At 41.9% G+C, this 23,819-nt stretch overlaps 1 protein-coding gene across 14 annotated transcripts in view; it reads right to left on the bottom strand.

Moving 5' to 3' along the window:
• The window catches only part of DMD (dystrophin), a 2,565,910-nt gene that overhangs the window by 87,954 nt on the left and 2,454,137 nt on the right, over positions 1-23,819 (bottom strand). For all 14 annotated transcript variants that reach the window (XM_043895268.1, XM_043895262.1, XM_043895270.1 and 11 more), the window contains 3 exons: positions 12,070-12,271; positions 9,815-9,900; positions 7,676-7,833 (listed from right to left, as the gene is read on the bottom strand). In XM_043895268.1, the coding sequence (XP_043751203.1) occupies positions 7,676-7,833; positions 9,815-9,900; positions 12,070-12,271 (446 nt within the window). The remainder of the gene's footprint in view (positions 1-7,675; positions 7,834-9,814; positions 9,901-12,069; positions 12,272-23,819) is intronic.

The following is a 23,819-nucleotide window of genomic DNA, read 5'->3' as shown; positions in this document are numbered from 1 at the left end:
AACTTGGTGATGCTACCTCTGCTTATACATATTGCTTATACATACTGACTGCTTATATATACCAAGTCCTAGAAACTTATACCATACCCATCCATCCAAATGGGTGTAAAAGGAATGTTGATGGGACCAAAGGGTCCATATTTTGATTACTCAACAAACAGCCCAAAGAAACCTAAGCAAAGTGGAATTTCAGGAGTTATTTTAAGGATGGAAAATATAAGATGTGATCAACTGGCATGAAGAAGGCTGTCAAACTAGTTAACAAGTGTCTTGGCATGGTATTTTAACACCATTTCAAGATTCTCTAGAATCTAATCTACAGATGCTTAGTTGTGGGCAAAAGGAATTGTTCATCTTGGTGGGCTATTCTCATGTTAAAAGACATTTTGTGTGTGCTAAGTTGCCTCAGTTGTGTTTGAGTTTGTGACCCTATGAACTGTAGCTCACCAGGTGCCTCTGTCCATTGGATTCACAGGCAAGAATACTGGAGTGGGTTGCCATGACCTCCTCCAGGGGATCTTCCCAACCCAGGGATTGAACCTGTGTCTCTTACGTCTCTCGCATTGACAGGCAGGTTCTTTACTACTAGTGCCATCTGGGAAGCCCAAAATACACTTTAGATAATCATAACTAAGGCTCAGTTAAGTACCTACTGCTTCCCTGGTGGCTCAGAATAAAGAATCTGCCTGAAATGCAGGAGACCAGGGTTCGATCCCTGGGTCAGGAAGATCCCCTGGAGAAGGAAATGGCAACTCACTCAGTATCCCTGCCTGGGAAGTCCCATGGACAGAGGAGCCTGGCAGGCTATGGTCCATGAAGTCACAAAGAGTCGGACATGACTGAGCGAATAACATGTGCCCACCACGCTAAGTGCCCCACCTGTATTAGCTCATTTAACCCTCCAAAGTGCTCCAGATACTTAGGGGCCAGGAAGCTCAAGAAATGTGTCCAAGGTTGCACTCCCAGCAAATAGCAGAGCTGGTATTTGAATATGGGCAGTCAACTTCAGGACCTACATGCCTAACCACTCTGCCACTCACTACTCCAGATGTCCTGCAATGATTTGCTATTTACATACACATACACACTTGTTCTCAACAATTGAGGCTGTAATTTATTCCCATTTCTGTGTTACAGCAACTGTGCTGAGATGATATTCATTTTTGTCATATGAATATAAAAATCCAGAGGACAGATGAAAAAGCAACTTATTCATTTTGAATGCATAAATACAACGGGAGGCAGAAAACAGATGTAAAATAAACAGATTTTGACATGCAAGCTCTTGCAGGTGAAGCATACTGAATACAAACTTGATGCACTCAATTCTATCTAAACAATGAAGTCCTTAAAATGTTTACAGAAGAAGATGTTACAAAGACTATCAGGGGAGGGGGGGAGGTGAGTACCTCTCAGGGTACTGCCAAGTACCAATTTACAGATACATGACTCTCTGGAGTCACTTAAAAGTGTGAAGTTCTTCCCAGCTAAGAGGAAACATTATTTGATTTCATCTGGAGGTAGAACTTAGATACCTGTAATTGGGATTAGAGTATTTTCAATAAAGATCATAGAGTGTGTGTGTGTGTGTGTATACACGTGTGTTGGGGCAGGGGTAGGAGTATTCATTTATCCACATATCCTATTATAACCTAAAATTCATATAAAAGACTATTTATAAATACTTCCTTAGCTCAGTCTAGTATTTGAATTGGTTACAGCCATTTATTTCTACTCAGATGGTTTAGCAGAAGGAAATACTAGCTTGGAACACAGGGAACTTGGACCTGATGTCTCATTCTGACATAAATAAAACTGCAGAATGAAGAATATATTCACTCTGCTTTTCTGGTTTCTCATCTGAAAAAAGAGGGATGTGGACAATGTCTTACGCTCCTTAAGGTGCTCTGTGTGACTCACTGCCAGGAGTAGATCTGGCCTTCCTGTGGTTGCAGGATCGATCTATTGTGTCAACAGGGATAGTTTCATGGAATATGAGAGCCAATCAACCCGATGATGCACTAATTGAAGCTGTATTTCCAAAACAAACTAGTTTCAAATCTTCAAGTCTACTACTGCCCAAATGAGTCGTTTTCCCAGTACACACGTTGACTGTCATATCCTTGGAAGGTAGAAACAGATCTGTTTCCCCATTTAATATCACTGAAGATACTACTGTCAAACCCATACATTGATAGTGAATTTTCTCTTTTAAAATCCATAGGCATGACTTCATTTCTGGGCTTCATGGATAATACCTTGATGGACCTACACTGATTTTAAAATAGGCAAAGCATTTTATTTGGACTTGGGGATTTATTTTCCTCTTTCTTTTAAAAAGTTTTTGTGTTTTTTTTTTCCAGTTTTTTTTTATGGTGGTAAGATACACATACCATAAAATGTACTATTTTAACCACTCTAATTGAACAGTTCCATGGTATTAAGTATATAGGAAACCTATAAAAAGATCACCCAGCGGGCACCACATGTGCAAACACCACTTTCCTCCTGTGTCTGCCAGGCCCTTCTCTTGAGCCAGAAGCTGACATTTACCAACTTGAAAAGAAGGAAGTTTTCGAGTCAGTGACAAGAAGACAAAGGACATAAAAAGAGTGTAGACTGAAGTCAACTTCTTCTGTGAGGCAGGGAATGTATTTGTAAGAGAAACAAGTACTTTTACTGCCATTCGCTTCCTGAGGCTGGTACACTGAGCAGCCTTTGAGCGCCGGCTGGCTCAAGCCACCAGCCCGGCCCCATTCCCAAGGTCTTAAATGCTTCAAACAAAGGGCAGAGGGCATTGTTCACTCCTGCTATCTTTCTCTACAGCAAACATTGAATTTTCATGCAAGCCACACAGCTTCCGAAAGGCAAGGTGACGCCAGAGCTCCTGGCTGAGGAAAAGGCTGACAGGGAGAGGACGCCAATTCTGAAGGAAGAATTCACAATGGATCTGTTCAAGCAGACTGCCAGTGGCTAGCAAGGCGAGAGGGCCCCCAAATCTGAGTCATCTAAACCTTGCCTAGCTCTGTACCTATAGAACGTGCCCAATATTCTTCCAGCAACATCCGGTTAGCCAATACTCAACGTCTTAAGATGAGGCATCCTCTTCTCCCCAACGCTCCTATGTTCCTTGTTTTGTTATGGCATCTTGTATTTTAGCATCTTGTATTTAGCATCTTATAATTTAGCATATTTAGAAAATATGCCTGTTATTTCACCTTGGGAAGCTGGAGAGCCTTAATATCAAAAAGAGTGTATTGGGCTTCCCCGGTGGCTCATTGGTAAAGAATCGGCCTGCCAATGCAGGAGACACAGGTTTGATCCCTGGTCTGGGAAGATCCCATATGCTGTGGGGCAACTAAGCCCCTGTGCCACAACTATTGAGCCTGTGCTCTAGAGCCTGGGAGCTGCAACTACTGAAGCCCATGTGCCTAGAACCCGTGCCGTGCAACAAGAGAAGCCATTGCGACAAGTCACTGCAACGAGAAGCCCCCACTCGCCACAACTAGAAAACAGCCTATGCAGCAGTGAAGACCAGGCACAGCCAAATATAAATGAGAGAAATAGAAAAAAATTTTAAAAGAGCATATTTGGGGATGAGAAGGAAAATGGCCCAGCAGGGAGGAGAGGAAAGTGCTCGCTGGACTAGGAATCAGACTCTCCCACCAGCTGAAGAAATGCAATGCAGGGGCCACTGATAAACTGTTCACCTACTGAAACAACAATAAAAACAACCCTGAACCCAAGCCTGCCAATTCTATTCTCCTCAAAAGGTTGCGGAAGATTTAAATGAGAGAACTGTGCAAACAAAGGTAAAAAATACTATCATCAGTAGCAGTCATAACAATATTATGTACACAAGCGTGGTCAGTACAAATGTAGTAGTGAGAAGCTGTTACTTGGTAGTGAAAGCAAACCATGGGCAGCTATGGAGACAGATCAGGAAAGGTCTGAGAGTGAAGCAGAGAAATCAGGAGCTATTCCCTGAACCAGGGAAAGAAATGGGAGATTTCTAAGGATGGTGTCACACAGTGAGTGTGCGTGCTTAGTCATTTAGTCGTGTCCGACCCTTTGCAATCCTATGGACTGTAGCCCGCCAGGCTCCTCTGTGCATGGGATTCTCCAGGAAAGAATACTTGCTATTTGCCTGGAGTGGGTTACTAGTCCCTTCTCCAAGGGATCTTCCCAACCCAGGGATTGAAACCAGGTGTCCTGCATTGCAGGCAAATATTTTTACTGTCTGAGCTGCCAGGGTTCTAATGCTGAGAATAGAGTGTAGCTGTTACAAGGATGTGGTGAAACGAGAGGCAGCAGGTGAGTGAAGAAAGCAGGTATCCCACAGCAGAATGCAACGGGCTGACAGGGACAGACCTGCCTCCTGATGAGAGGATGGCCCAATGGAAAGCAGAGTTTCTGCTCAGGAGCCCCTGGTCCTGACCCCCAAGTTCAAGACAGTCAAAGGCTAGAGCTTACTTCTTCACACCATGAAAGAGAAATGGTAATTCTATGACCTGATAGTGTGAACTACTGCTACAATGGCAATCATATTACAATATAGAAATGTATCAAATCAACATGTCCCACACCTTCAATTTACATGTTATATGTCAGATTAAAAAAAAATAATAGACAGCGAGAACCAGAGTCCAGGGGAGGTGGCAATGTCAGTCCTGCAAGGTAACGGGACAATGGCTGCAGCGGCTCTGAGGCCAGCTCACCTGACTTCAAGGCAGGAACCATCACTGAATACAGATGGTTGTCGGCAGGTGTGTGCTCTGACCCTTGCACTCAACCCCAGTCACATGACACACACAACTGTACATATATATGTATGTGTATATTAACACTCTGTATGTGTGTGTTTCACAGTAAGACTGTAAAAAGTCATTGAAACTTGACTAAAGAGAAAACAATACTGAGGGAGAAAAAGTAGGTCACTGCAAGTTGTTTTGCAATAGGATTTGGAAAAAAAATGAATCTGGATTATTTGTGGTCATTCATACTCATTGTATGGGAGTTACTTGTGTCTATGTTCTGGAGGAGAAATGCTAATACAGCAACACATTAGAAAAAACCCAGAGAAAGTGATAGTCTATTCATGTTTTGGGAGATTTGAGCATGAGGTGGAAAAAATACATGTATTTCTCCACATCTGTTTTATTTTTATAGTTAATTTGCCATAATTTGGGCAAAACAATCCGAACAGTATATGTAAGCAGGCTTCGTATATGTGCATTTCTTTAATCTGCCCAGTTAGCTATTCAATGAATGCTAAAACTGCTTTAAATATGTAAATGTTCTGCCCACGAAGCCTTCTATAGTTTTATCTGAGTCTGTGGTAAGACTATATACAGGTCTAACCCAGTTACTTATTCACCTAGTTCTGTCGGTAATGAGATTAGAATGGAATGAGAAACCCCATACACCTGTAGTTCTTAGGATTTAAAAAATGTTAAGGACACTGCAAATAATGTAAAACTGCAAATATCTCTTCCTTGAGTGCTGGTGGTATTACAAATAGGAACAACTTTTGACCAAAAGCCATGTGGTAATATGTATCAAAAGCTACAAAACTGTTTATATCTGGTAATCCCATTCCTGAGAATGTATCCTAAGGGAAAAACTTGAATCAAAGAAAAGAGCTAACTGCATAAAGATGTTCACTGCAGCATTATCTATCCTACCAAAAAGGGGGAACAACCTAAATGGCTATCCATGAAATGACGTCATTTGGGAGGAAGAGGCTATTTCTGGGGACATGGATGATGGTGCAGAAAAGGCACTTGGAGCAGGATGCAAAAGAGAATGGACAGGAGTGTGCCAACCTACTGACAGACATTAATGGAAGTATGAACCTCCGACTTGGTTGTAAGCCTATGGATAGGCAGCATCCAGCCCCTGGAAGAATAGATGAATGTCAAAACTACAATCAGTTCAGTTCAGTTCAGTCGCTTAGTCGTGTCCGACTCTTTGCGACCCCATGAATCGCAGCACGCCAGGCCTCCCTGTCCATAACCGACTCCTGGAGCCTACCCAAACACATGTCCATCGAGTCGGTGATGCCATCCAACCATCTCATCCTCTGTCGTCCCCTTCTCCTCCTGCCCTCAATCTTTCCCAACATCAGGGTCTTTTCCAAAGAGTCAGCTCTTTGCATCAGGTGGCCAAAGTACTGGAGTTTCAGCTTCAACATCAGTCCTTCCAATGAACACCCAGGACTGATCTCCTTTAGGATGGACTGGTTGGATCTCCTTGCAGTCCAAGGGACTCTCAAGAGTCTTCAAAAGCATTAATTCTTCGGTGCTCAGCTTTCTTTATAGTCCAACTGTCACATTCATACATGACTACTGGAAAAACCAAAGCCTTGACTAGATGGACCTTTGTTGGCAAAGTAATGTCTCTGCTTTTTAATATGCTGTCTAGGTTGGTCATAACTTTCCTTCCAAGGAGTAAGCAAGTATTTTTTAATTTCATGGCTGTAATCACCACCTGCAGTGATTTTGGAGCCCCAAAAAATAAAGTCAGCCACTATTTCCCCATCTATTTGCCATGAAGTGATGTGACCAGATGCCATGATCTTAGTTTTCTGAATGTGGACCTTTAAGCCAACTTTTTCACTCTCCTCTTTCAACTTTCATCAAGAGGCTCTTTAGTTCCTCTTCACTTTCTGCCATAAGGGTGGTGTCATCTGCATATCTGAGGTTACTGATATTTCTCCTGGCAATCTTGATTCCAGCTTGTGCTTCCTCCAACTCAGCGTTTCTCATGATGTACTCTGCATAGAAGTTAAATGAGCAGGGTGACAATATACAACCTTGACGTACTCCTTTTCCTATCTGGAACCAGTCTGTTGTTCCACGTCCAGTTCTAACTGTTGCTTCCTGACATGCATACAGGTTTCTCAAGAGGCAGGTCAGGTGGTCTGGTATGCCCATCTCTTTCAGAATTTTCCACAGTTCATTGTGATCCACATGGTCAAAGGCTTTGGCATAGTCAATAAAGCAGAAATAGATGTTTTTTCTGGAACTCTTGCTTTTTTGATGATGCAGAGGATGTTGGCAATTTGATCTCTGGTTCCTCTGCCTTTCCTAAAACCAGCTTGAACATCTGGAAGTTCATGGTTCACGTATTGCTGAAGCCTGGCTTGGAGAATTTTGAGCATTACTTTACTAGCATGTGAGATGAGTGCAGTTGTGCAGTAGTTTGAGCATTCTTTGGCATTTCAATAGGAAAGCTTAAAAAATGATATCTGTGTTAACTGTTTACCAACAGTTACTGAAATGAAGGTTATGATGACAGAATTAGGTTAGGGAAAAAAGTAAGACCATGAAACTCACCTACAGAGGTCATTTTCTTTTTTTATAAAGGATGTCTCTGGCTAGAGATTTATTTCCTTCCTAGCTGAATCACTGCAGATTCACTTTCCCACCAACACCCTAGGAGCCCATGGGGTTCTGGCTGTGGTCACAGACTTCTTTCCCTTCTTGTGCACTGTCCTCTCTCCCCAATCCCACAGTTCCAGAAGCCACTGCCCACAGAGGTTTCAAACCTCAAAAATCCCCTACCTACCTGCCTATGGAAGAGCTAATGTGAGAAATTACAGTTCTGTGGTTTTTCCATTAATTCCCCAAATGCACAAGAATAAACATGTTACTCAAGAAGGTGAATAACTTACGAACTGGAAGCAGCTCCTGACACTTGGCTCAATGTTACTGCCCCCAAAGGATGCAACTTCACCCAACTGTCTTGGGATTTGAATAGAGTCATGTAGAAGGAGGCCCAGTCTGCGCTGGTCACAAAATCCTGTTGAACTGGCCACTTGCTTGAAAAGGTCTACAGGAGGAAGAAGAGAATTCCAGCAATCAAAAAGTGGCATCAAGTAGATGCTAGTACAACTAAACCACCTACCCAGTTCCAGTACCAATTCTCAAGAGGAGAGATGGATTCCCTACTTGCCCAGACGGGTTGCTTCTACTGTACACTAATCTGCACATTTATTACTTTTATGGATCAAGTTAATCAGCACTGTGTATATATAAAGTGTGACAATGTTTAAGTAAACTATAGCCCTGTAAGAAATGAGAATTTACATACAGTTCTGACATGTGACTTTTTCCTAAGCCAGAACGTAATCCTTTGGAAAATAGTTTATATATAGGACATGACCTCCATCATACAATAAATGTTTTAGCATTAAGAAACAGAGCGGGCCCAAAGAGCTATCCCCTGTGGACATCAGATCCCAAAATATATCAAAATTGGGACCACACAGCAACTGTGTGTTAGAAATGGGTAGAGCAGAAAAGCAGCCCCTGAATGATAGCAGGTGCCCCAAATAGGTGGATTCACAGAATGAATGAATGCGCTGAACACTTGCAACAGCTTTTGATCTCAGAAATCTAATCATTTTAATCCTATCTTGTATTGAAATAAAAGTTCCCAAGAAAGTCAATCCATGAAAGCTTTCCCTACTCATATGTACACTTTAAACTCTCAGAAATTCAATGTTTGAATGGGATATTTATTTCAGATGGCAGTGACAACAGTTGAGATCTCCCACACGCACACCCCCCAGCTCTCCAGTACATCCACAAAATTCCAAAATTATGAATTACCTTCAAACATCCCAGTTTGAAGTTAATATTTTTGTTTGGCCAACCTCAAACCTGTTCCCTCTTAGTATAATAGTTGAAACACAGGCTAGAAGCTTCCTTGGTTTATCAAGTAAGTATTATGATGTGCTGGTACTTTACCATTAGCAAGCTTAGAGTAAAAGCTAACCTACAACAAGTAACTACAATATTTAAAGGACGAAAGCCCACAGAAATATTCTGTTTCATCCAAAACATATTTTCAAACAGCTAACGAAAGCTGTTCTTTTTTCTTGGGTTCTTAGGATGAGAAAAACTCAAGTGGAAACTACATAAAAGTGAGAGCTAAAAGAGCTTGTGTATTTTGTGGTTTACTCCTGGGGGGAAGTGAGCAGTAGGACACAGAATGGCTTTGTAGGAATTCAATCTCTTTTATCTTCTGCCTATCCTTAAGCTCAGCACATCTCTACATCCCTGTGTGGCTAGGCCTTAGGGGAAAAGAGAAGAGACAAGATATACTAGGTTTGTTTAATATTCCTACCGAAAAGATTTCTCATGAGCATTTAAAGGGGAAAAACAAGTACATGCCTTCACAATGGGAAAGAACGGTTGCTTCGTCACCTCAACCATCCCTCCGCTAGCATTTGCTTTTAATTTGGATTTACAAATTTTATGCAGAAGAGCCCAACGGCTAATCAAAAGGAAATTCTGTAAGGTGATATTTACCCTGTAAGAAATGGCAAGCTGTCTCTCAAATAATAAAACGTTAATCACATCATAGAATTGGATATATCAGTAAAATTCGCAGTAAGATGATTATAAAATAAACAAGGTTTGTTGAACATGAATGCCAGATAGTACTCTTTAAATAAGAATCCAAAGATGAGGCATGTGCATGGATTAAACCTTCACATTTATTTTTTCTGACTTAGACAAAGGGGTTAGGAAATCAGACTTTATCCCCAAGGAACATGTGTTTTATTCAGACACAGTTGATGTAATGTAAAATAATACTCATACTGGAGAAGCTAATCCTCGTTCTCTACTTAAATACCTACAATTTCATGTCTGACAGAGAACGGCACAAACCAAATTTTATGCCTGTCTAAGAGTAGTTTTACATCTTAAACGAGGAACCTGCTGTCAACGAAGAACACTGTGTCATTCCCCATCTAGAACTGGGGTAATTAGCCAACATGAATAAAAGGGTACACATGACTTACATCTGTACTTGTCTTCCAAATGCGCTTTACACAGAGAAATGACGCCAGTTTTAAAAGACAGGACCCGGATCCTCCCTGTTCGGCCCCTATTATGAATAATCAAAGCAGAAAACAATTACTGACACTTTCTTGAAAGATAAACACTTCTTAGTTAAGGGGAAAAAAACTTGGATGTGGGAACTCTATTGACCATTGTTTTATTAAGATCATTAACATTTCTGAGTTCATTATCTATTTGGCTGATGACCTAGAATGAAATGGAAATCTGACCAACTTGACCAGTGAACATTTACCAAGTTTTCAGTTTCTAAAAGACCTTACTCGAATGGTAAGCATTTCTCTACATAAAATAAAAAAAAAGATTCTTTTATTTATCTTCGGAGAGCCACCTGGGTTTAAGTAGATAAGGGGAAGAATTACTAGTATGTGCTAAGCAATTTACCCACTTTGGTTACTGAAGCCAAAAAATTACCAGCAACTAACTGCTCTGCCCTCTTCAACACTCATTTAGCTTTTCATCAGATTGCCTCTTACTGAGAAGAAAATTAGTCACTTCAGGCCACAAGACACATAGTATAAAATACGAACATTTATCTCTATAAGAAAAAATATGATACAATCTATTAGAGGGCATTGGAACAGATAATCTTAAGGAGCAATTTAAAAATATCCTATTGCTATAACAATGTTTTAACATACATATGCTTTTACTTTACATACAAACCATTCTACATGACAAATTTATTAACAAGTTCATTGTATCCATGGGGAACGCACAAGTTTTTCATTTTGTAAAACCTGTCTTTTGATCATTTTCAGCTTTTATTTTGTTATGAAAAACAACTGAACCATATATTTTGGCTCAAAAAAAAAGTCTGTAGAATAACTGCAAAGGATAGGTCTAAAGAGTGGTTACTTTTAGTGAACAATACGCTCAGCTTGCAACTGGTACAATTTACTAAATACATTAGTCAAACAGAAATCCTGGGTCCTAATACATTCATGAAAAAGTATTATCACTGTAAAGTTTTTACCATTTTCCCTCTTTAAAAGGGCAAATCAAAAGTTTCACAAATTTTATACAGTAACTCAGGTCTTCAAGGAGTTAACATTGTCCCCAAATAATATTCAGGCATAGAGAAGGGAAGTCATATACTCAGAATTCATTTGTACATCATCTGCAAAGAAAATGGGTACTGAAATATATTTGAGGGAAGACCTGAATAGAAACCCTTCTCAAAGCAAATGTAAGTATAATCCGCAATTAAAATCCGACATGATCAAGGGCTTGGTATATAATGATGAGAATTCAATAGCCTTGGAATTTAACAAGCACTATCTTAGGAAAATAACAAAGGAAAAAAAAGTATACATTTTAATCCAGGAGGTGGTAGAAATCTACAGCAAAGGCAAAACTAAAATAGTTGCTATGCGACTCCTTTCAGAAAAGCTTCCCAGATTTCTAAATGCGGAATATGTTCTTGCTGACATGTGAAATCAGGCATATAATAAGTTTGATGTCTAAGAAGAATTCAGTTGAAATTAAGACCAATTCCTGCTGCTTGGAATTGTCTTCATTAAGCTCAAGACAAAACTGGGGGGGGGGGGCAATCCCAAAGATAAAAACAAGCGCTCTCTCAGAGGCATGAATGGAGGTGCCAAACTAAAACTTCGTCAATCCTATTTTATAAAAAAACAAAACAAAAATAAACAGAATTCCTCCATTTGAGGATCTGAATTTGCTGCATTAAGGGCTTGTTTTCATTTTTCTTTTTGCATAACCATTCACACTCCTCTGCAAAAATCTCTTGAGTATCAGCTAACACTATTTGGAGCTGGGGACAGGAGTGTCACACCTCCAGGAGTGCATCTCTTTGGGTAGAAGGAGCCGCACCCGAACAGGGTGGAGGAATTCAAGATACACAGGCTAGCAAGGGCAAGAACCAACGGCTACACGCTGACTCATCCTACTACTGGAAAAATGAGTATCTTGAGGTTTTGTCTGCTTTCTAATCTGAGTAAAATCTACATCCTAGTTCTTTACCTCCCAGCATATCAAAACATTTTTTTTTGGTTCCATTAAATGCAAAAATGATTAATCACAGGGATAGCATTTGGTCACACGGCTTCATGAAACTTTCATCCTGAGGACCATATTTCGAGACCAAAGCCCTGCTGTGATGCTAATTACACCGTCACCATTCTGTAAACTAAGCCTCCCGTGGTAGAGTCTGGAGAAAGCCTGCCATACGTACGTATCATAAACATTCAGCAGCCAATTGAGACACATATCCACGCAGAGAGGGACGTTGACCAGATTGTTGTGCTCTTGCTCCAGGCGATCATAAATAGTGGTCAAACAGTTAATGATCTGCAGGATGTCCATGGGCTGGTCGTTTTGCTTGAGGTTGTGCTGGTCCAAGGCATCACATGCGGCTGACAGGCTCAAAAGATCCACTGCAAGAGCCACAGAACATCACCGGTCATTTCAAGGGGAAAACCCTTCTGCTTCTGTTTCTGATGATCCTAGTAGGATGGTCTTATAACCTTTAGTAAACACCAAACCTGAACCCTACCCTCTCTTAGTGAAGTGTCTTCTCCCATCCCTTGGCTATGAGTTTGATGAGTAAGGTAAAGAATCCAGCTGCAGTGCAAGAGACCCCGGCTCAATCCCTGGGTCAGGAAGATCCCCTGGAGAAGGGAAAGCCTACCTACTCCAGTATTCTGGCCTGGAGAATTCCATGGGCGGTATAGTCCATGGGGTCGCAGAGTCGGACACGACTGAGCAACTTTCACTTATTCACTTATTCACAAGCTCAGAGGTTGTTCTGAAGTCTCACTGGCAATGGGTGAAGAAGTGAGTGAAGAGACAGTACCTATGTCAGAACTATTGGGTAATTTGGGGGAGATAAAGGGACCCATAGTGTTCTATAGGAACACAGTCATTTCCACCCAAATCACAGGGGGGAATAAAACTGTTTTATTAGAGATTTTCGAAGGTTCCTAACAGTACTTTCTTGTATTAGTATCAGAGAAGGTCAGTTTGATTAATCTGTATGGTTAGGGTTGTATAAACTCGATTTCCAGCTATGCATTTATAATCATTAAGTATTTTTCTCCTTGAAATAACAGTCACCTCCTAATCTCTCTTGATACTTTAACACTAGGTAAAAAAATACTTAACTTCACTAAAATCTTCTATAGACAAACTAAAATAACTGCATCACCCATCCAGTTTTCAGATCTAAGGCTCACTTACTTCTCCTTTCACCTACTGTGTATTTCATGCAGGAGATGTGTGAAATTTGATTCCTGGGTTGGGAAGATCCCCTGGAGAAGGAAATGGCAACCCATTCCAGTATTCTTGCCTGGAGAATTCCATGGACAGAGGAGCCTGTTGGGCTACAGTCCATGGTGTTGCAAGGAGTTGGACATCACTGAAGTGACTGAGCGCAGCACAGCACAAGAACTTTGTAAGTCTGGTGGTGAGTGGGAGGTTTCCGTGATCTAAGATGGTATTTAATGGTATACCGAAAGACAAACATGTATCAAAAGTGAAACCTCAACCTTGTCCAACATCAGCAAATCATAAGCTTTACTCCGAAGGGTCCCAGGAAGATGCTTTTCTCTAAAGTCAATTTATTAGCCAAATTGAGAATGCAACAGCATTGCTTTTATGACACCTTATACATCTAAGCTCTGGTCTACATTCTCAGTCCTTTGAGAGAGAAAGAGAGAGTCAATGGTAATTAAGTTAATTTCTCATGCACCCTGGGGGAGGAGGCAAGAAAATTCTAAATGTAACTTCAGATAAACACAGTCATGCCCTGCACTAAACAGATGCAAATTTAAGGCTTTAATGCATTTTCCTAGTTACTATTTGTGGCTAGTTCTAATTAAATGTTAAGGACAAAACCCCAAAATAGTGGTTAATACCTGTGTAGGTTAATACCTATGTACTGCACGTTTTTCTCTTTTCAAAAAGGAAAATAGTACCCTTTTGAAGTTTCCCTGGAAGCATGAAGAGACCCCATGGTGGATGCAAGTGTTTGTTTGTTTTTTTACTTTGTCTTTCATCCCAGTGAGTAAAGCCCTCTATGTCCATAGACCAGTCTCCCTACAATGCCCTGACGGAGCACTCATCCTATCAAATCAAAGCTCCCCACTCTTTTGCTTAAAAATATTCTCAAGATAAAGGAATGACCTCTTTACATGGAAGCTGAGACTGTGTTTCAAGTGGCAGAAAGGAATATAACTTGATTTGAAAGGGAGGGAGGTAGGAAAAAGAAAAAAAAAAGATTAAAAAAATAACAATACAAGGAGGTAGGGGGACAAGAGGAGGGGAAGGCTGAGTGGGGGCTGTATGGGAGACCAGAGGGAGATGCAGAAACAAAAGACACCAACTTTCATCCTCTGCTATGTGCGTGATTTCCTCTCAGGACAGGTTTTCAGGTATGTATGTATGTAATCAGCACACCATTTTCATCAGCAGAAGAGAAGACCAGACTTCCTCCAAATACCAATATTCCCAACATGTTTCTTTGTATATTGAGGGAAGCAGTGGGTGGTTCGAAGTTTTTCTACTGTTTTTTTTTTTTGTTGTTGTTGTTACTTTTCTTTAATCATGATAGATATTTTGCTTTATATCCATGGATATAAGAGCTAACAAGTGAGAATCTGTAAGACTCACTTTGGTATGAAGAATCTAATTTCCCTGTGTGATGGACATGAACAACCAACAGCAAAATGGCATTTCTTTTCTTTTCATGGGGCCTACTCTCCTCTCTGTATAGGTGAATGGGTAACACACAGAATAGGAAATTAGGAGCATCAATAGCTCCAGAGGGGTGCAAAGCAACTGCTCCGAAATCATAGGAGCAGGAGATGACATAGTTGGGAAGAGAAATACTGTGCAGTGCACTCTGCTAAAACCAAATGTCGTTAAACACGAGAATGGTCCATCACAGAAGACTGGAGAACACATTTTCCTAAAATTAACGTATCAAACAGAACTCCACTTTCACGGAATAATTGGTAAAAGACTCCTATTGAGGTATATAGAGCCAATACCATGGACTTGCAAAGATGTGAGAAAATCAATAGGGGCAATGTAATTGCCACACAAACATATACTTAACTGTGCAAAATGAGCATCTTGGAGAACACACTGGCATTTTTTGATGAAACATTAAACATAATGATTAGTTGTTTCCAGAAGCCTCAACAAGCAACCAGCAGCCACAATTCTGTGAAACTATCCTTTTACCTCAAGCTAGGAATTTCCATTTAGGGGAAGAATATATCTCCTTTAGTGTATTCACTAGGGAATATATTTTAAAGCTATAAAAAAGAAATCCAAGTATGTTCTAATACACCTTTTCTTTCAAAAATTATTTTGACGGTAGAGGATGCTAGAGGTTTGGATGCCAGTGAAGCATAGGGACCATCTGGGGGTGACAGAGGGGGCAAGACAAAAAATGACCAGCTCTCCAGGGTTCTCTTTGCTAAGCAAGAAAAGCAGAAAACGAAGGGGATGGGGTGAGGTGGGGTCTCAAGCACAGGATCCCATGAATGGTTCCCAAGGTGCTGCTTGGGCCTGATCACCTGGCTCAGAAGGTAAAGAATCTGCCAGCAGTGCAACAGATCCAAGTTCAATCCCTGGGTTGGGAAGATCCCCCGGAGGAGGGCATGGCAACCCACTCTAGTATTCTTGCCTGGAGAATCCCATGGACAGAGGAGCCTGGCGGGCTATAGTCCATGGGATCCCAAAGAGTCGGACATGACTGAATGACTAACGCTTTCACTTTTTCATCCTCTTGACATCCTAGGCTTAAATGTCCACACCATTCTTTTCTATATATGCCACAAGTGAGGAGTTTTGCTGGATTTTTTTTTTTTTTGTCTTGTACAGAATCTTCAGTGTTGTGAACTAGAAAGCCCCTTTCAGAAGCATTTGCAGTTGGGGAAAATTGAGACCAGAGAGGAGACTTGCTCTGGGTATTATGGCACGACAGGTGGGGGCATGTACTGAAAAGAAGAAAGGTGGGTGGCAGAGGTAATCCTTCCAGACTGTACAGGAAAAAAAACTACCCTCCCTTCTCTACTAGCAATAATATGGGGAGGAGAAAAAGCACCAAAATGTTGGTTAGAGTAAGTCTGGTGGTGCCCACACAAACACAACCCTGGGCTCGTCCTGTGGGTCAACCTGGATACTCCGTGTTAACATATCAACAATCCTGTAACGTCAGTAGTACAGACACAGACGGGGTGGGTAACTCCTACATGTCTGCTGACTTTCTGGCCTGGGCAGAAGGTGTCTGTGGGAAGAGGAGGCTGTTGTGGACATCATATCTTTCCACAGGTGGCTTACCCTTCGGGCTGAAGGACTTCTCAAAAAAATCTCTGCCTAGCGAGAAAGTCAATGTGCTTTGATGCAGTTATCTTTGCTGTGAGGGTTTATTCCAGAGACTCTGAGGCTGGCAAGGCATGTTTTGCTAAAACCAGCCACACAATGCGGAGCCTTGATCAAAGCAGTAAAAAGAAGTGACTCACTGTGTTTATGGGTAGCCATGGGTTACAGGTTATCACAGTTGTATACTGCTAGCAGTAACATTAGCCATTTTCACCTGGTCTCAGTGAGGCCCATGGAGGCCACTGGGTTTGGGACTGACTATGTAGGGAGTGAAGGCAGAATGGCAAAGAATTGATGCCTTCGAATTGTGGTACTGGAAAAGGCTTCTGAGAGTTCCTTGGACAGCAAGGAGATCAAACCAGTCAATCTTAAGGGAGATCAACCCTGAATAGTCACTGGAAGGACTGATGCTGAAGCTGAAGCTCTGGTATTTTTGTCACCTGGTGTGAACAGATGACTCATTGGAAAAGCCCATGATGCTGGGAAAGATTGAAGGCAGAAGGACAAGAGGGTGTCAGAGGATGAGATGGCTGGACGGCATCACTGATGCAATGAACATGAACTTGGGCAAACTCCAGAAGGGCCTGGCGTGCTGCAGTCCCTGGGGTCGCAAAGAGTCAGACACGACTGGGAGACTGAACAACAACAAATATAGGGAGAAGATATCCAGGGCACCAGCAGTTATAAGCAATCCTGGCTGAGACTCTGATGGGTGAGCCCTGGTTTCTAAAGTGTTCTGTGCTCACACTGGTGGTTCTCGATCCAAGAGAGAATGTGCACCCTGTTCTGGCCCTGACAGAGATAGGGCACTTGGAGCTCAGACTTGGCCTCTGCAGACCCCACCCTGTGGTTGTGACGCATGGCCCTCTTTTAATGTTGTTGGTACATGGTAGGCTTCTCCTTTCTCCTGTAATGAACTGTAGATTTGTAAGGACTCTCATTTTGAGTCCTCATCAGCTCTTGAGCTTACCTGTCATGACCAGAGCAATTAGTGCAAGAATTGAGATGGTTTAGAAGGCTCCAACTCATTCTTAGCTGAAAATATGGGGAAGGCATTCTTTTCAAAGGAAAAGATGATTCTGATAAAAGGGATGAAAATGAACCACTGACGCTGGTTGCCAAGCTACCCTGGGTCTGAAGTAGTACAGGCTTTGAAAATGGTTATCAATAATACAACTTTCTACTGGATTCTGGAAATGGTAGAACCTGAACTCCAGGAGTTAGAAGAATGGATTAGAAAGGGACGGCAAACTGATAGTTAGTCTGCTAGAAACTAACTTTCTTGGTTGGAGGAGCAAAAGCTTTAAAAGTTCAGAATCTCCTTCCATTGAGTTTCAGCCCCTCTGGCCTGCAGGTGGAGTTCCAGCCAAAGGAACCTGGGAACTAGCATTTTTGATAAACGGGCTACATCCGTGAGAACAATTACAATTAGAAACATAATTCAAGTGGGGAACTTCTGGCTGTCCCCTAGTTTACCATAATTTTCTTTTTCAATGCAACACTAGTAGGCCCTGGACTGGGGCTACAACTGAGAGTCTTAAAGGCTGGTAATATCCTGAAAGAAGAGACTATGACTGCTAGCTGGAAGGTAAGTGCAAGAGTTCCACAGGACTCATGGGCTGAATTACCCCCTTCTCACACCTCACCTGACTAGGGCTGAACGTAACACATGCTTTGTAGCCTACTGGATAGGACGGCCCCATTTTTTTCTGTTTGGAACCAGTGGGAGCCCTTATCAAAAAGTGGGAAAAGAAGGAGAAGGCAAAGTCCAGGCATGTCTCATTTTGCTACCACCTATATGTGGACGAGGACAGTGGCTGAGCCCAGGGGAATATACTCTCTGCTGGGAGGGGAGGACGGGAGTGGGGTGGTGGAGAGATTGGATTAAAATGCAACAATAAGGAAGAAAGGTAAGATTGTTGCTGAAGGGAAGAAAGTCACCACATGGGTGTGAAAAACTGAAAAGCTAACACAATGCTGGTGCCTAGAAAGAGGCTTAGAATAAGAGAATAATATGCTCCCTGGCTGGGAAAGACTGACGGCAGGAGAAGGGGATGGCAGAGGATGAGATGGTTGGATGGCATCACCAACTCGATGGACATGAGTTTGAGCAAGTTCCAGGAGACGGTGAAGGACAGGGAAGCCTGGTGTGCTGCAGTCCATGCGGTCACAAAGAGTCGGACACAACTGAGCGACTGATCATCAACAGTGCTCTCTTTGGCTATGACTCATGCCCCTTTAAAGAGCCAGGAAGTGAACAGTACTGCTGGCTGATCTACCGAACACACTGGGTGAGGAGACAGGAGTTCTGACTGTGACCTGGACGGCATCATGTCTTTTGGAGTCTGTTTCACAGGATGTATCTGTCAGTAAGCACCTGTGTGGGAAAGCACCCTGTGGGAATATTCAACCAGTCATATCTGGAGAATACTGATGTCTAATAATCTGGATGAACACTGCATGGTCATTCATTGTGAAGATGAAGGATTATAAAAGGTACTGGGTAGAAAGGTATGTGATAGCAAGTTTAGATGGTATATACCCCATCTGTTGTAATATATATGGGTTTAAAAAAGCTATTGGCCTCATTAGTGTGTGAGGAGAGCTACAAATGAGTGAAGGGACAATTGGGATGCTTGGATCATTGAAGAAAATGAAGTTGAATTTGGTGGGCCTACTTCCTTGAGATTGAAAAGTCAAAAATTTGGCTGTTTTGTTGTTGTTGTTAATTAGACATTCAGATTTATCGCTGATACATTTTCTTCATATCGAAGCTTCCACGTAAACGTCTAGATTACACAGATAATCTGGATGGAATATACATTCACTTTTGAGAGTTTTAAATTCCACTTTAAATAATCAAATAATCTGTAAATCACAGGTTAAACCTTTTAAGATGTTTTGAGTATAGAAGTTTGTTTGACATGGGTAGAATTCATGAGATGTGCTGGGGGAAAATGGAAAGGACCAGCATGTTTATGTTAAACACAGAAAGGGATAGAAAGGAACTGAAGGACAAAGAGACAAGACACCTAATAGGTGTCAGAGGTACCTTAGTACAAAGTGTTTATTGTATATGAAATATATAAGAGGCAGTAATTATACACATGGATACTTAATATTCATGAGAACTTCATTCAGGCAGCCATTAGTGAGAGCCATTCTGCCCCCATGTGTCTTCCGCTCAAGGAACACAAGTAAATCCCAGGACCACTGATCAGGTTCATTGTCACACCATAACTGTGGTCAGGTACACTTGTCTCTGTGTCTTTAATAGAGCAAGTTATATGTCACTGGCCTAAGATGAAAAGCCAGCAATTTGCTATGGTTGGCTGTTGATATTTCTGTGGCATTTCAAAACCAAGGTCTGTTTAGGAGTGACTACTATCCTTACGACATCTGCCTGGGAGACTCAACATTTTTTGCCTCTGAATTGTATTTCCTAGTTACAGTGAAGATGTTACCACATGGTGGCAACATATCTGGTGGACCAAGGAGCAGGGGGCCCTTAAAATAAAAGAACCCTAGGAGAGGATCGGGATGGGGAATAAGTGTAAATCTATGGCTGATTCATATCAATGTATGACAAAACCCACTGAAATGTTGTGAAGTAATTAGCCTCCAACTAATAAAAAAATTTAAAAAAATATATATATAAATAAACTGAAAAATGAAAGATTTGATTAAAGTATATTATAAATATGTAAAAAAAAAAAAAAAAGAACCCTAGGAGAATTAGGAGCTGGGAGAGGACTACCTGGCCAGGCAGAATTTTCTTTAAGTGAAAAAGGAGAAACTGATGGAAGAGATCTCCTAGTGCAAAAAGAACACATCAAGGGGCTCCAAATCCAGGAGGAAAGAGAAGGATGGAAACTAGAAATGGAAGCCACAATAACTGGAGAGTGGAACCTCCAAGGTTCTCCTTAACAGCATGAGTACCGTGGCTGAGAACTCACCCTTCTTTTCCTTAGTAACTCCTGGTGCTGGACACATTTCAAGCAGGACTACAGTGGCAGAGGACGTGTGTTAGTTGCTCAGTTGTGTCTGACTCTTTGTGAGCCTATGGACTGACTGTAGTCCACCAGGCTCCTCTGTCCATGGGATTTCCGAGGCAAGAATACTGGAGTGTGTTGCCATGTTCTTCTCCAGGGATCTTGCTAATGCAGGGATCAAACCTGCGTCTCCTGCATTGTAGGTGGATTCTTTACCATCTGATCTACCAGGGAAGCTCAAGAATCCTGGAATGGGTAGCCTATCCCTCCTCCAGGGGAACTTCCTGACCCAGGAATCGAATCGGGGTCTCCTGCATGGCAGGTGGATTCTTTACTAGCTGAACTACCTGGGAAGCCCCCAATATTGGGCTGGTCCAAAAAGTTCATTTGAGTTTCTCTGAACCATCTTCTGGGAAAACCCTAATGAACTTTTTGGTCAACCCAATAATACACGGTATGTGGGAACAGATTTTTTGCAGAAAAGGGACCAAATAATTACACTGGCCTCTCAGGTACTCAGGCTGTGAGGGAGCCAGTGGCCATGAAGGCATATCCTGACTGTCACTGTTGCCTGTATGTAGCCTCGTTCTGCAGGAGAATATAGATTTGTAAGCCATGTTACATGGTGGGTCCTCTCAGTTTTTAGCAACCAAATCCTATCTGATGCCACCTTTCTGTACATTCACCAAAAGTGAGGTGCCTGGGTCCAGAAGGAGCGCCTTTTTAAGCTATCTTGTGGGAAGGATGAGTCTGGCAATTGTGCCTCTATGCAGACAATTCCAGGCAGTAGAAAATTTCTCCACTGTGTGATTTAGTTGCCGAACAGAAGCAAATTGTTCTCTATTTCTTGTTTGCAGAATATCTGTCACATTTATCCACTGCAGTATATTTAGCCCTATGGTTTGGGCTCTCTCCAACCCACCACACACTAATAAACTAAATACACGAGTTTTGTTAAGTGCCTTTTTTATCTCTGCTCTTAGAAGTTGGCTATATTTTTAATTTTAGAAGCCACAAACCTATAGGATGCCATGAGAACCACAGTAGGAGAAAGAAAAAACTCAGATTATCTTCTTTGTAACTTTCAATGGGTTATCAGCCATAGGACCGGCTTATAAATCCATCTTACCCAGATTTTCTCTTTGTCTCTGCTTTTCTGTCGAGTTTAATTTTCATTCACGATGCCTTGAAAGGCAGTACAGAGTCATGCAACATTAAACCGATTACAAACTGGGGACATTATAGACCAATGATGACGCTCTAGACTTAAACAGCAAACTCTCTACAGTGGATAACATTGTGGTATTCAGGTTTCTGTGGTATTGAAGCTTTGATAGTGCAGTGAAAAAATAATAAGACTAAGTGCTTAATGGCAGCAGCATGGCATATTTTCTAAGGCATCTGTAATTCAAACTCTTAACTGGCATCAGGAAATCATTGAGATAACATCATTAATTTTCATTAAAGTAAAAGTTAGTGGAAACGACCTTCGGTTGGAAAAGCTAGCCAGGACAAGTTTTATTTTCTGACCCCAGACAATAGCTCTTTATCATGACTTTACAGACACAGAAATGACGAAAAGGCCGGAAGGGAAACCAAAGCGTATCTAAAATTAAGGGGAAATTCTGAAATAATCCACTGAACAGTTAAGTAAGGCGATCATGCATGTTTTCAATAATAAAAGGATAGGTGAGCTCTTCATTCTGTATTCATACTCCACGTGGAACCCTTCTACCATTCCTGAGAATCCAGCACTTAATTTAGATAAATACACCCTCGCTTTGCCATGCCTAAATCTTTTTCAAATATGAGAAAAGTAATGCTGAGAAAGGAAGTGTTGAAAGTTGCACAGTAGTTGAAAAGTGAAAATTTTACATTCCACATTCAGAGCTTAACTTTGTTATGAGGTCATAACCACTCGTGGCCAAATTGTTTTATAATATCAGATTCCCCCATTTTTCCCATGTTTATTGAAAATTTTAACATACAGTGAGATGACAGACAAATGGAAAGACTTTTTGACAGGAGAACTGAATAATGCCTAAATCTGCGAGGAATAGTATGGAAAGGGTGGTCCAATCTAGTCAATTTGGGGGCTTTTTCATAGTATGACCTGGCACAACATATTATCTCTACTGAACTTTTAGGGTCTCACAGGACTGTACACCATAGCACTCTACAGTAGCCATTTCACAGTCGTCCCTTTCTCAGTGGGAGGCACTACCTCTGGGATGGGGCAGAGATGGAAGATGAAAAAGAGGCAGAAGACTTTCTCCACCCGGCCTCTGACTCCCCCACCCCAAATTACCTCTTTCCAGCTCTGGTACATTCAACAGATCCCTACGGAAATCATAGGCCCAGAGAGTCCTCTAAAAACCACTTAAGCTTAGCAGCTATACAGCTGAAAAGTGACAGCTTCAGAGTCTAACCTATATAGAAATGGAAGCCCAAATCTCCTTTCATTCACACATCCATTCTGTGAAAATAGATTAAGCCCTTCTCTGTGCCAGGCTTTGTGTTGAGCACTGGAGAGACCAAGATAAAGAGGACAGGCCTACTCTCTCCTTCCGAACAATTTCCTTTCTAAGCCATGTCTTTACCACCATGTAGAAAATCACACACCAACAACACTCCTTGACCATCTTCCTGCTAGCTTCTGCAGACCCCCTGGTCAGATACCTTCATTCCTAAAGTTTTGGTTGCCAGGGTTCACAGCTCTCGGCTGTGAATTGGGTTCAATTCAGTCCAGTTGGGTCCAATTTGGAGTGATTTCAATATTGGCCATCATGACTCGTGTGTCACTCTAGCCATTCAAGTTCCTTAAGTTCCTATTTCAGCTGCAGGGAAATTGACATCTAGTCTACCTCTACCACCCATGCAAATGGTCATGTCCTACAGCCAATCAGCTGACTCGTTCCGCTTCCGAAAAACTGCTGAGCTTTGCTGCCATCTGACCACAACTTTTGGCCTTCCAGTCACTTCCACACAATCTCTTCCTCTACCTCCCTGAAGTGTTTGTTGGCCGCTTGACCACACTACCACCTAATTCCCAGCTTCCACCTGAATTCCCAGCTTCTCCTGCCCAATGTGGACTGGGCAGACAGCATTCCAACCACTTACCCCCTCTTTTGACCAGAGCCTCATTTCTCTTGCCCAGCTGGCCTCTGCCCACCTGGAATAGAATCATCCAGCTCCTGGAGAAATCCCTCCGAGGATGGGTGCAGCCCTAAAACACTCAGCCGATACTGAGCTCCAAGATGCTGCTTTCCAAAATAGCCTTCTCCTTGGCCACAGAGGTAAGGCCAACCTCGACTTTCCGCTGTTAACTGCAGCCCAGGAACTCTCCTCCACCTTCATGCCGAAAATGGAGCCCCGTCCACGGGCATCCCTTGCCTGCCTCCCCCAGGTCTTCTTAGTCACCTGGCCCTGCTCACATCCTCTCCTCACCCTACTCACTACCTTGGAAGACAGGCACACCCTTCCTTCTCATGAGCTCTGGGTTATCTTCTCCCATCCTCCCAGGATTCACATGTTTTATTATCTCTTCAGTCAACAATGTTCATTTTGTCCTGTCTTCTAATACTCATTGAAATAGATTCAG

The sequence above is a fragment of the Cervus elaphus genome, chromosome X, assembly GCF_910594005.1.
Source record: "Cervus elaphus chromosome X, mCerEla1.1, whole genome shotgun sequence".
In the NCBI taxonomy this organism is placed as follows: Eukaryota; Metazoa; Chordata; class Mammalia; order Artiodactyla; family Cervidae; genus Cervus; species Cervus elaphus.
Note: the sequence above shows the minus strand (reverse complement) of the source record. Positions and strands in the feature narration are given on the sequence as shown.